At 39.0% G+C, this 12,644-nt stretch overlaps 1 protein-coding gene across 14 annotated transcripts in view; it reads left to right on the forward strand.

Moving 5' to 3' along the window:
- Positions 1-12,644, forward strand: part of GIGYF2 (GRB10 interacting GYF protein 2) — a 79,457-nt gene that overhangs the window by 25,108 nt on the left and 41,705 nt on the right. For 12 of the 14 annotated variants that reach the window (XM_069791873.1, XM_069791875.1, XM_069791880.1 and 9 more), the window contains 2 exons: positions 4,328-4,439; positions 4,988-5,028. In XM_069791873.1, coding sequence (XP_069647974.1) covers positions 4,328-4,439; positions 4,988-5,028 — 153 coding nt within the window. Of the gene's footprint in view, positions 1-4,327; positions 4,440-4,987; positions 5,029-12,017; positions 12,402-12,644 lie in introns of those variants that run through there. The other 2 variants (XM_069791883.1, XM_069791884.1) reach the window with 2 other exon arrangements.

Here is a 12,644-nt window from a genome sequence, read left to right on the forward strand (position 1 = left end):
AAGTCGTATGACAATTACGTTTAGCTGATGGGAAAATAATTTCTGTGTGGAAATTGCTTTGATTTTTGTTTAAAATATTTATGCCTGTGTGCTGAAATACAACTTGGTGTTACTGTTAAAAACCATTTGCAGTGTGCAGCTGCCATCACTAATACTGTATGTGTCATGTGGAGACATAAACCTGAAACATTTTAGTTCTGAAGTTATATTCTCTAAAGAAACCAAGTACTTGCACATGACTTTTTTTTTTTCTAATTGACTTGTTTTCCTGGGAGCTCCCTGTGGTGTGCAGTTAAGCCCTGTGCTTTGTGCTGGTGGGACTGGAATGTCAACATTCATGACTAAGAGCTTCAGACAAGGGGAGACTTAAATAGTCCCTGGAATGGGCTGTAAGCTTACAGACACCTTGTTTTGTAGCTGTTCTCCTTTTCGGTTAAGACCCTTATGAAGGGTGCTTTGCTTCCCATTAGAGTTCTTTCCCCTTTGTAATCTGTCTTTGCTGCTGTTGGTAAGTGTGTAAATGGTGTGAAAGTGGAAAGTTCTCATACCTAAACAGCAGTAGTTGAACTACAGTTATCTAGCTCTTCCCACACAGTACTATGGCTATGATCGTAGATCTTAAACTCCAGTCATGCTGTAATTTCAAGAATTTGCTTGTTGTGTTGTGTGGGTTGGTTTTTTTTTTTTTGTAATGACAGTCAGAATGACAGTGTGTGCTGCTTCTTGCCCTCTTGCTTGTGTCTTGTATTTTTTGTATTTCAAATTCAGACTTGTCTGTTTTCCAGGTTAGAGACTTTTGGCTGTTATGATTACAATATCCAGTGTATTGAGGTCCTCATTCTGAGGTTTTTAAGGAATTACTGAAATAACAAATGACAGCTGTTCCGTTCGGTTCTTAAATGGAAGGGTTCATAGACATCTATTGACTTTGCATTCAATACTTTGTGCAACATCTACACTTAGAAAGTCTGCTCCTCATGTGCCATGCATTTTTTCAGAAGTGGCATTCTATTTAAAATAAGCATGTTATTCTAGATTTATTAGCCACAAAAAAAAAGCCAAGAAGTGCAGAAACAGAATGGTGAACAGTCTGCTTATATGAGCAGTTTTATCCTCTCTGCAAGCATTTTTCATATGTTTTGTTATCAGTGTTAGCTGTGTCCTAGTGTGTACTTTCAGATCAGGCTCATCTACGTAATACTTGCTGAATAACTGACTTTGTACACCATGGTTTTCCTTAACTAGCTATTTATCTTCTGTAGCTTGGTAGGATCTGTTTTAATGCAGTATGCTGCTCACACAGAGGGTCTGCTTGGTTTCTGCTGGAGTTGCACATATATTTCTACTGGGTATTGTTGAATGGGTACATCAAGTTACCACACCTTGATGGTGTGCCGTGGAGAATGCAGTGGAAGGGGGTGGCAACACAACCAGGGCAGAAGTGGCTTAAATAGGTCCTGTCTGGTACTGTATGGTGTCAGTACAGCTGGGAGTTGAGTAGCATGGCCCCACAGGCAGCCTTAAACTGAATTGCTGAGATCATTTGTTTCAATCTTTTGCAAGGTTATCTTTTAATTCAGACTACTTCGGTGGCTGAGCACAACTGAAGTACTGATGAACTGTGATGGGGGGGGGGGGGTAAGTGGAGAGAGGTTTCTCAGGCTGTTGTTTCACATGCTTTTAAAGGTGCCATAAGCCATGCTGCTGTTAAAATAGCTTTAATTCTGTTCTTCCCTTATACAGGACACTTGCTTTATTTGCTGATGAAATCTTCCATATCCCCAGCCTTCTGGTTCTGCTAGTTGTGTGTCTGCTATCAGTAATCAGTGTGTAGCCATGCTTGCTTGCACTGGAAGGGGAGCACTACAAATGTTGCTGTCACTCACTGTAAAAAAAACAGAGAAGGACAACCAATTTTGTTTGTTGGAAAAGTATATGCAACTTTCCACTTCCATTACCTCAGAGATGTGAGATGAGTCAGTGCCTTTGTTCTGTTTTGTCTGCCTGCCTGTGGCTTTTTCTTGTGAACTGCTTTTGCTTTATTATCTCCTGTGAGAGGAAGGAGGAGAGCTTTCCTGTAGTGAAGAAACTAGGCAAAGATTGCCATTGCATAAGATGCTTAAACTTCCCTGGGTTCTTGTGAAGAATAACAGCTCAAAGTCCTTTCCCAGCATCTTAGGGGACCCATAATGCCTTAACTGAATAAACATTGTGCTACTTTTTATGTTGTATCACATATTTACTGTCTCTTGCCTTCGCAACTTATTTTGCACTCATGACTATGGTCAGCCTTGCAGTAGTGGACTTGCCATAGTGAAGGCTTTCATGTTTACAGTACAGTTAAAGGTCTGAGACTAATCTTTCCTCTCTTGCCTTGAGTGCTCAGTCAGCTCCTGTGTCTCCACCTGAGTTTGTGTAAGAACAGCTACACTGAATCAGGCAAGGGCTCATTCAACTCAGTAGTCTGTCTCCAGCAACAGCCAAAAGATGACACTTTGGCAAAAAAATAAGGACTGGGTAAAAACACAAAAGTGAAGAAGCATCACATATATGCTCAGCTTCTAAACATTTGCAGCTCAGTGCATTACCTGAGCCAGATGTGGTCTCTATGTGTAGTAAATATCAGCTTTATTTATCTTTTACCAGTTTGTCCAGTTTCCATCTGAACTTAAGCATCTCCAGAACTCTGTGGTAAGGAAGTCTGCATTTCTGTGACAAGGAGATCTGCCACTGAACTGCTTTGCTGGTGCTAGGATCAGGATAGTTTTGTCCAAAGAGGATGTTGAAACCCTATTTCTGAAGCAGAAGGAGAAATTGTACAGACATTAACTTTGTGGCTTCCTTATACACCCTGCAACATGTACTGCCTGATAGAAAATCAGTGTGTATTTGAGGAACCTGACTGGATTATCTGGGGATCACTTTTCTTTTTCTCTGCCTGGAAAGCTATTTTTTTTTCCCCCCAAGAGATTTGGTATAGAATAGTAGAAACTGTTGCAACTGCCTTAATTATTTCCATTTTTTTAGAGCCTCTTTCCGTAAGACACTGATGTGGTACAATTCCCTGAAGCATCCAGGGGTCTTTAGATTTTAGATGTAGAGGTTTGTTATTACTTCAAAAGACTACAGAGACTGGATTCCATTCTCAAGGTGTTTTGTCTCCTGTTTCATTTGGTCATTCTGTCTTACTCCTCCAGATCCCTGGCCTGGTTTGCACCTCATCCTTTGAGGTGTTTGTTTTCTTGAAGCCAGGAAGAGAGAAATATGAAAGGATTGAGGTTTGTGATAATTTCACAGCCAAGAATTCCCTTTATCAAGTGCTTTTATGGTTCTTGGACTTGACTATAGAGACCGCATGTGTATGTAGGAAAGGAATTGTCCTGACAGCCAGCGGATTGATGTGTTTCACTTGTTTGTCTTTCCATGAGATCCTTGAAATGGTAAGTTAGCAGATAAAAAAACCTCCCATTTCTTCTGCTGTGGTACTTTCTGAAGCAGGGTTTATCTTTTGTAGATCTGGAAACTTGACCGCAGCCATTAATCTAACCAGTACTGGAAGCTATCTTGAAGGTCTGGGGGTGTGTGGGGGTGTTGTTTTTCTGTTGTGTTTTTTTTCTTTTGTTTTGAACCAAACAACCCGCACCTACCCAAACACTGAAGATGTGCTTCAGGATGCTTTACTTGAGGATACATGTGTAGCTTTTTGTCTTGAGGCTTGATACTTGGTAGCCACCTCCAGAGAATCATTTCTTGAAAAAATGAGGAGGATAATTTTTATTATGTAGCTATTGGGGTTCTTCATGCTGTCCTGCCTATACCCATCCTGTGATCCTTCTTTTCTCCCCACTGCTACTGGGGGAGATTTCTGCTGGGAATCATTAGAACGTAATAGTAGTGAAGCTTTCTTCTCCCTTATTAACCTTAGAGCAGTAATTAAGAGTACATCTGCAGTGCAGTACCAGTATAGTGGATTCCACTATTCTGATTTTTGAGTGTAAAGTACATATGTACTGTGTGCATGTTGTGTGAACAATGCATCCTTGTTTGGTAATTTCTATTGGGAAAGTATCTGTTTTCTGTGTTTTTCTGCATAGTATTTATTTCAGAATTGTTTGGCTATTCTGTCTGATCTTGTGCTTCTTGATAAGAATTTTTACATAAGACTCTTTCTTCAGTCTTCGTTCCTTTTTACCTTTGCCCAAGATAATTTCACCGGGGCTTAAGGCTGCAAGATTAGTTCACAGGGACATCAGGAAGAGGAAACCTACCTGAGTCTTTCAACTTTTGTTATTATTTGTACAAACACTTGTTTTTTTTGTCTTTTCAGGCAGAGGCCGAGGAGAAAGCGGTTTCTACCAAAGAAGTTTCGATGAAGTGGAGGGTGGATTTGGGCGAGGAGGGGGCAGGGAAATGCACAGATCACAGAGTTGGGAGGAAAGGTAACAGAACACTAGCCCTTAAAGTTTTTTACATACATCTGCTCACCTTCCATTTGTGCCTTTTGACTTCATAAAAACCCTTCAGGAAAGGTGATTAGGTGTATCTGAGAGTGGAGTGTCTGAATTTCTAAGATGGAGTCAACACAGTAATGTTTCTAGAAACTTAGAAGTAAGTCAAAGAGCATTTTTGTAAGTAATTTTTCTGCTGAGTTCCTAGGAAGAAGGAACTACTTTAAGAGAACATAAATTGTGACAGTTGCAGTGGAAATGATGGGTGAAAATATGGATTGCTAAAGGATTTGCTTCAGTTTTAGTCTCAGCACTGTTGACAGTACTTAAGGGCACATTTCAAAACATATCTAGTTGCCAAAGGCTGTGTGTGTATCAGTGTTCCTGAAGATATCAGTTGTCACTTAGACCTCTAAAGATACTGTCCAATCAAGCTCTGATTTTAAATAAGCCCCCTACTGAGTAAAAAAAAAAGCCATACCTAAAATGAGTGGGGTAGTTCCAAAACCTTATTTGAAACTTCTATTCTGCCTTTCTAGGGGAGACAGACGCTTTGAAAAACCAGGGCGAAAAGATCCAGGTATGGTTTTGTTACTGTATGGGTGGAAAATGGGAGGGAGGAGCAGGGGGTGTTTTGGGTAAGGGACATATATGTACATAAACCTTTCTTACTGCTCCAAGTTGATACAAGATTCATGATGCTGTGCCAGGTCACTTAAATGTGTTCTCAAAGTGTTGTTTTTCTTATTTTGTGTTGTTTTCACTATTAGACATTTACATGTTTTAGATAAGAAAAATCTGCAGTAAGTAGGTTCTGTTTATTCAATTAAGATGTGATGTCTACAGCTGGAATTAAATTCCTGTACATCTGTGAAAGGAGGCTGTACTGATTAACAGGTGTGCTGCGGCAATATGCCTTTCCAATGCAGCTTTAAACGTTCCTGGGGTGTGCTATTTTGGTACCTAGGACTTCTGGACCATGTGAACTGTTAGGTTTTTTGAATGCTTGCTAGTGTGAGGTAGATCCCAGCAGCAATGTTCCGAGGTTCCCATGCTGATGCATTTACTGTCTGTCAAATTAGTTTAAGTTGTTACACAGATCTTCTGTTCATTCAGGTTATAATCTGGTCTTCCCCCCCTGCCATTCCTCTCCTGTTTCTTAAATGTTTTACACTGGCCATGTTCAGGCAGAATACTGGATCCTTAATTGTGACCCAGTATGTTTGTCTGAATTTTCAGCTGAACTTGGAGTGGGTTGTCATCTTGGAGATGGAACACCTCTATTTAGCTAAAATCTGTATTCTGAGAGTGGTAAGAACATTCAAGGAACTTCCCCTCTATCCGTTGATTCTATGGTAACTGCAGTGGTTTTTTGCTTTCTGGAATCATGCATTGATTGGTCTCTGGTAGGAGCTTGCTCTTTCTCTGTGGCATGTTTCCACATGCATGTACCACAGCTGTGCTTAGTGAGAGGTTTTGTACTAGTAAAAATAATTCTAAAAATAACTTGGGATTGGTCTGAGATTGTCCATCTTTATGTGCCAGTAGTGAAACTTTGGACTTCCACTGTGTCTTTATATTCAGAGACCTCTTGGGGGAAAAAAAAAATGAAAATAGGGGGAAAAAAAAAAGTACTACTGATATTTCTGGACTCCATTTTTACAAAAGACAAATGGATGCAAAAGCAATATCTACCACAGTTGATTCAATTTTTTTAGCCCCTTCCTCTTTTTGTGATAAAATTAAAACACTTCCAGATCCACACTATAGAATGTACCACATTTCTTATCAGGACTGTGATAAAAATATTGCATGTCAGTTTAGGATGAGGTATCTCTCTCAGTTGAAATTGAGAAGAATTTACAGTATGCACGATGTCCTTACTGAAGCTGACTTCTGCCTGAATGTGGGGGTTAGTGCTTCAGCTAGTATGGAGCATGTCTTGTTTGTAGCAACTACTAGTGATCAGGACTTTGGAATGCATCTTCTGTGAACCATTCTCTAGAGAAGATGGTGTCCCTTTGTCCTTTGTTGGAAGTCCTGGTTCATTGTGAGGGATGGTGTGCTTATTCTCAAATCATGAACCTTTCTGTAGTACCTGATTCCTCCTCTTAAGTCTCTTGTTCTATTTCTCTTCTAGTTTGATCTTACTTGGCTAAAAGCTCTGTAGCACAGTATGATAGAGGCGAGAGACCTGCAATCTTTCTGAAGTTTTAATATAAAAATTTTGTTTAACAATAGTTATTTATGTTTGCATATTGCTAATGAGATCTCTAATGAGATTAATGTCCCAGTAAATGAGAGGACTATTTCTTTCCTCTTTACATTCAAAGAGAAATGAGGTGGAGACCACAAAAAAAGTTAACAGAAGGTGTTGGTCTGTTTTAACTCAAACCTTGATTAATCAACAGATAGTTACTGTTACGTAAAGGCTTTCCTTTTTGAGTGTGAGATAGGGATACGGATGTGCCAAAAGAAGTCCCACATTAATACCAACCACTAGTATACCACACAAAGCAGTCGAAGCAGAAAGAGCAAGGGGAGAACTGACATGCAGCTTACAGTTCAGGCTAACATGTTTTAGCTGATGCAGATATTGGTTTCTGTTACCCTAGTTAAACTCCTTAGTTTAGGTTTTTATTCTCTTAACTTTATTGTGCCTCAGTTTTTCATTGCTCTTTCATAGGGCCTTGGATGAGCTTCAAATTATGTAATTTACTGAGTTGCCAGCTTTTTCATGTTCTTTGTTCTGGGTGATCACATTACAGAATTAATAAGAGATCAAATATTAAAGTCTTCTGGGCATTCATAATGGATGACAATGCAAGAACCTGTCAATTAAAAGTCATGAGATTAAAGCAGTAATAGACCTTCAACAAAGAATTACTTCTCAAATATAATCAATATACTGTTCTTAAAAATTAATGATTGCTTTTTCAGTGCTCACAACAGTTTGCAAGTTCACATTTGACTGATTCTCAACATAATGTTTCTAGTTTCAGCATGCAAATTGAAGATGCACAAAGTATTTGTGAATTTTTGTTGCAGATTGTCACAGTTCTGACAGACTTCATTGAGAACCCACATTGCTTCTGCAAGGCTGAAGCCATTAGTAAAGAAAATGAACAAGTTGTTTTCTTGATCATGGCTGTCTTTTAGAACTGCACAAAAGCTGCTTAATTTTCTGTGCAGCCTCTTGACTAATACCAGCTTAGTAGCTGAAGGGATTTGATTAGTTACCAGCAATTACACAGTGGTAGTAAATAATTGTAATGTAAATAACTTGTAATGTAGTAAACAAGACATTCAGTAAGTCAGTTCTGGAACCTGATTTGAGTTCTGTTTAATATGCATTTTTTGGTTAGGTTAAGAAGACTTGAATATAAAAAGGGTGTTCAAGTGAATATAAAAAGGATGTTGAATTTCTCTGAATTGCACATTCCCTTCCTCTGGCTTGTTTTTCTTCCCTACCTCTCTAGCAAGAAGTGCATCTAAAGAAGGTTCATTACCAGCTTGCTCTTGCAATGTTAGTCAAAGAGTAGAGTGCAATTTTGTTGTATCGGAGCCCATCAGCAATTTTTCTAGGCTTGTATTCCAATTTGGGCCATGGCATACTTCCAATAGTTTATCAGACATCCATGGTTCACCAGTTCTCTGGAACTGTAAAAGCAATAGGGCTGTTTTGTCTACCTCTTGTTCTGCAACTGTTCTGAAGTAACTACACATTTGTGTTTGTCTAATTTACTTCTGTAGCATTCTTTAGCTTTGCATTCCAAAATGTAGTATTTGAAGATAGCGTTTAGTGTATACTAAACATGGTTTTTTCCTTTATACTTGCTGTTGTACCCCCTTTTAAACCAAATTATAAATAGAAAATAATTTAAAAACCAGGAGAACTTAAAAGTATCAGTCATTTAGAAACCAAATGAGGCAGCCCATACTTTGATTAGATGTTAAATGAAATAAAAAATAGCTTTTTATAGCTTTGGCTCTAAACATTGAGATTATAGTACAATCCTGTTGGGATTATGCATCTGAAGTTTAGAACATGTGGTTTGTCTGAGACTGGAGCATGTGATATATGGGAAAAACAATACCTCACACAGAATGCTACTCTTTTTTCCTAAATGGTTATTTCACACTTAACACAGGAATCTGTTCTACTGGTCTTGCACTGGTTCTTAATTTGTAGGACTCTTCTCAATGTCTTATATTGGTAGAGAATGTGGAAATAACACTTTTGCAATTAAAAATTATTGGTACTGATATGAGGATGGAAAAGGGTTCTCTAGGTTGGATATGGGTCAGCATCTAAGAAAACTAGGGATGAAGGCAATGTAACTTGATAGTGTGTTCCTCTTCAAGCTCTACAACATTCATTAATGCTTTTACATGAAATTAGATTTTTAATAAGAGATTTTGAGAGTATCTGTGATAAAACCAAATCTGTCTGAGGTCTGGAATGTGAGGAGGCAATACTTGAACAATTTTGGAATGAGAGCTGAATTGGAATGAAAACGTGGGCCTTTTGCCTTGTTCCCCTTTCCTGTGTGAAAAGCTTCTATAGGACTGCTTCCTATTTCCCCAGACCCTAAAACAAAGTAGCCTTTTGCTGACCTTTTTGGGGTTGTGAACACACTTGAGTTAAGAGTTTTAGGGCTTGAGAAGAATTCAGTTAAACAGTATCTCATTAGATAGCTTGAGACCATTTTTCCTGCTGCTGACCACTTCAGTGAAGGTAAAAGGAAGTGTATTCGGTAGTGTATTATGCTGTTGTCAATGAAAGTTGCTATTTTTGGCATCTTGGTTTCTGGGAAAAGTCTTTTACCTTTGAAAGATAACTTACTTTATTTTGATCCTTGACTGTTCAAGTATGAACACATAATAGGCACTGCTTTTGTTGAGAGCTTGGAAATAATTGTCCATCATTCTGTTTATCCTTTAGCTGCTTAAATTATTTAGGAGCTTCAGAACAGTGTCTTAATTGCAATAGGTTTATGAGGCACTTAAATACAAAAGTCTCATGTATAGTTTGTTTTAATCTTTTATTTTAAAATTGATTCAAGTGTCTCTAAATATTTTTGTGCTGTGTGTACAGGCAAATACTGATGTTAAAAAGCATAAAATATAAATGGATGCAGTTCTATTTCTTATGTATATAGTGCATCCTTCTGGGTCAGATCTAATTGAAACAAGCAGCGCAAATGTGAGAACATGTGGAATGTATGATCCTTTAAAAAAAAAAGTACATTAATTCATTTAGAATAGTCTGTTTTCCACTGCTAAATAATTTATTCAGTGTTTCCAAATATGAAAAAAATTCCACTGCAGCATTTGTCATATACATCAAGATTTTTTGATAGTGTCTTCAGAGACCTGTCTTGAAATGAGATGTTCTCTTATTTGGCAGAATGGAGAACTACAGTTACTATTTACAATTTTGCTTAATAAGCACAGCAGGAGTGCTTTTCACTGCCATGAGAGATTGGCAGTACTTTCTAAGAGTGAATTCAGCCATCTGAAAACAGATATAACTCTGTATCCCCAAAGAGTTAAGAGAACAGAAACATTAGGATCTTGGGTGAACAGAGTTGCTTATCCCAGAACTAATGTATTTACTGAATGACTCCATATTGGTTTTGACTGAGATTTTTCTTTTGTATTGTTGTCCATTTTGTTACAAGCTGGTTAATTATGATTTTGGTCAGCTTTGGGAGTTTTGAAGGTCTCTCAGGGTCAGTGCAGCTTTAATCATAGTCTGGTGAATTCAGCAGGTAGCTCTCTTAATTTCCAAGAATTATATCTGTGATTCTTCTACCTGATTTTGTCTTGGGTGGTTAATCCAGCCTCTCCTCGACTTACATGGGCACACCAGTTCTCTTTACTCTGCATGTCATGTTGTAATCAAAAGGATGGGAGTACAAGAGAAGGGTTACTAGAAGATGGCAAGGAAGGAAGGTTGTAAATGGAACCTGAAAGTTTAATGTAATAATAATTAAAAAAGCACAAAGTTCAAAGTCTGGTCTCTCTATTCTGCGAGGACAGTCTCGGAGAGCTGGAAGCTGTCAGCGTGCTGTCCATTGATGCGGATCTCCTTGTCAGTCCTTTTTGGACTCTTTGAGTCAGCTGCAGCTGGGAGCTCAGGAATAGTCTTGTCAAAATTCTCCATCTTGATCTGATACTCACCTTTGGCATTGCGGGCTAGCACGGAGGCGAAGCGATGGTACAACATGATCTCTGAGGGGAGGTAGGATGTTCTCCTTTGACATGTTTCTCCTGTGCTTTCCTGCACAGCTGACAGAAAGACGACCAGCTCAAAATGGTGAGCAGATTCTCTTTGGAGGAGGGCAGCCAGGGGGCTAGATGGAGTGATTGAATGGTAGTAGGTCAGTGGAAAGATGAAAAAGGGACACTCATCTGAAGTAATGCTGTCTAGGTGGAAGTCAATGCTAGTTTGGTGCAGCTGCCCGTTCTCTTGTTCTTGGTAAAGTATAGCAGAAATCTGGACGCTAGTCAGTGGGCTGGAGCGTGTGTTGGCCACCTGGAACATAAGGTGTGGCTTCCCCTCTGTGTGTGTCACTACAGCAGAGCGGGTGAAGTGGATGGAGAACGCTCGATTCTTTGGTCGGGCAATCTTTGCCACGAAAGCACCTGCATCACAGAAAAGAGCAAACTGAATATGAGCGCCATGCCGGGGTTGATTCCCTGCAGTCTGAGCTCTGTGAAACAGTCCAAAGGAATAGAAGCAGGTTTGGGTGGACATGGTCTTTCTAGTGTCAGCCTGCATGTTTGAAAACTGCTAGGCTGGCATCACACTAACCCATTTTTGTTCAAAAAGTATAGCTTTCCTAAAATGCTTCTCTTTCTAAACTATGTTTGCTTACTAATATTTGGAGAGTGAACTGTAGCTGTAGTAAGGAGAGCTGTTAGCTTGCCCTGATTTGCTGTAATTGGTAATAGTACCTGATCTTGGTGTGCTACCACTGGAGAAGCTCTTTCTTAACACACAGTAAACTAACCTGTGTATTTTTGAAGTCTTTTGAAATACTTTAAACCTGAAAATTATTTTAAATACCTTAAAATACCTCGAACTAGCTGTGACGTAAAAATTTTCATGACATTAGGTACTGAGGAATACTTAAACACGGAGTTAAAGATCAACAAGAATACTTCAGCTAGACAAAAGTAAATCTTAAAATCAAACCAAATTGACTTTAAATATTGTAATTCCATGGAAAAAACTTAGAGATAGTGGTATAAGAAATAAGTGATTGAGAGTGGTGAGTGGGGATTTGCCACAAGTATTGTCCAATGAATAGTGGAACTGTCAAGTCCAAATCTTGATATCACCTGATTTATGTCTTCTGTTAATGAAAGGTGTTTAAATTCTACTACTACATAGCTGAACTCTCATCATACTTGTAGTGACTGACTTAATTGTTCTTTCAGATATCAATGTGATCACTATTTATTTATAGCTCCATTTCTTAAATCTAATTGTTAACACCTATTCTGTTTAAAGATTAAATATGAAGGATTACCTGTGATGAAGGCTTCCAGCATGAGCCCCAGGACCATCTGTATTGCAAGCAGTGCAATAGCACTGGGACAGTCCCCGCTTGGGAACATAGTGCCGTAACCAATTGTGAGTTGCGTCTCCAGTGAGAAGGAGAAAGCAGCTGTAAAACTGGTGATGTACTTGACACATATAGTGTGGTTGTCAGGTGGAGCATCATGGTCCAGCTCCAGGTCCCCATTCATCTCAGCCAGCAAATACCAAAGCACTGCAAAGACTAGCCAATGAATGACAAAAGAAGCAGAAAAGACAAGCATCATCCATCTCCAGCGCATGTCCATTAATATTCCCCATGCATCTCGGAGGTATGCCAGACCTTTTCCTTGGGTACCATCCATCTGGAATGTGCTATGTCCATCCTTGGTCACCATCCTCAGGTATCTTTGGGTCAGGAGGGGAGCACTGGATTTGGTGTTATTGCTCTCTATCATATCTGTTGTCATCTTCTAGAAAAGAGAAAAAAGGAAAAGTGATACAATGCAGCATATTTGTATTTTGCCGAATGTTCACAGTTTTTGACACATCAGCAGGGGTTGAAATACTGCAGCCAACAAAGGAGGGCTTATACATTGCAATCCAGAGAAGATTAAGTCAGGAGCTTGCAAAGGAATTTACCACTG

The sequence above is a fragment of the Haliaeetus albicilla genome, chromosome 9 (assembly GCF_947461875.1).
Source record: "Haliaeetus albicilla chromosome 9, bHalAlb1.1, whole genome shotgun sequence".
Lineage (NCBI taxonomy): Eukaryota > Metazoa > Chordata > Aves > Accipitriformes > Accipitridae > Haliaeetus > Haliaeetus albicilla.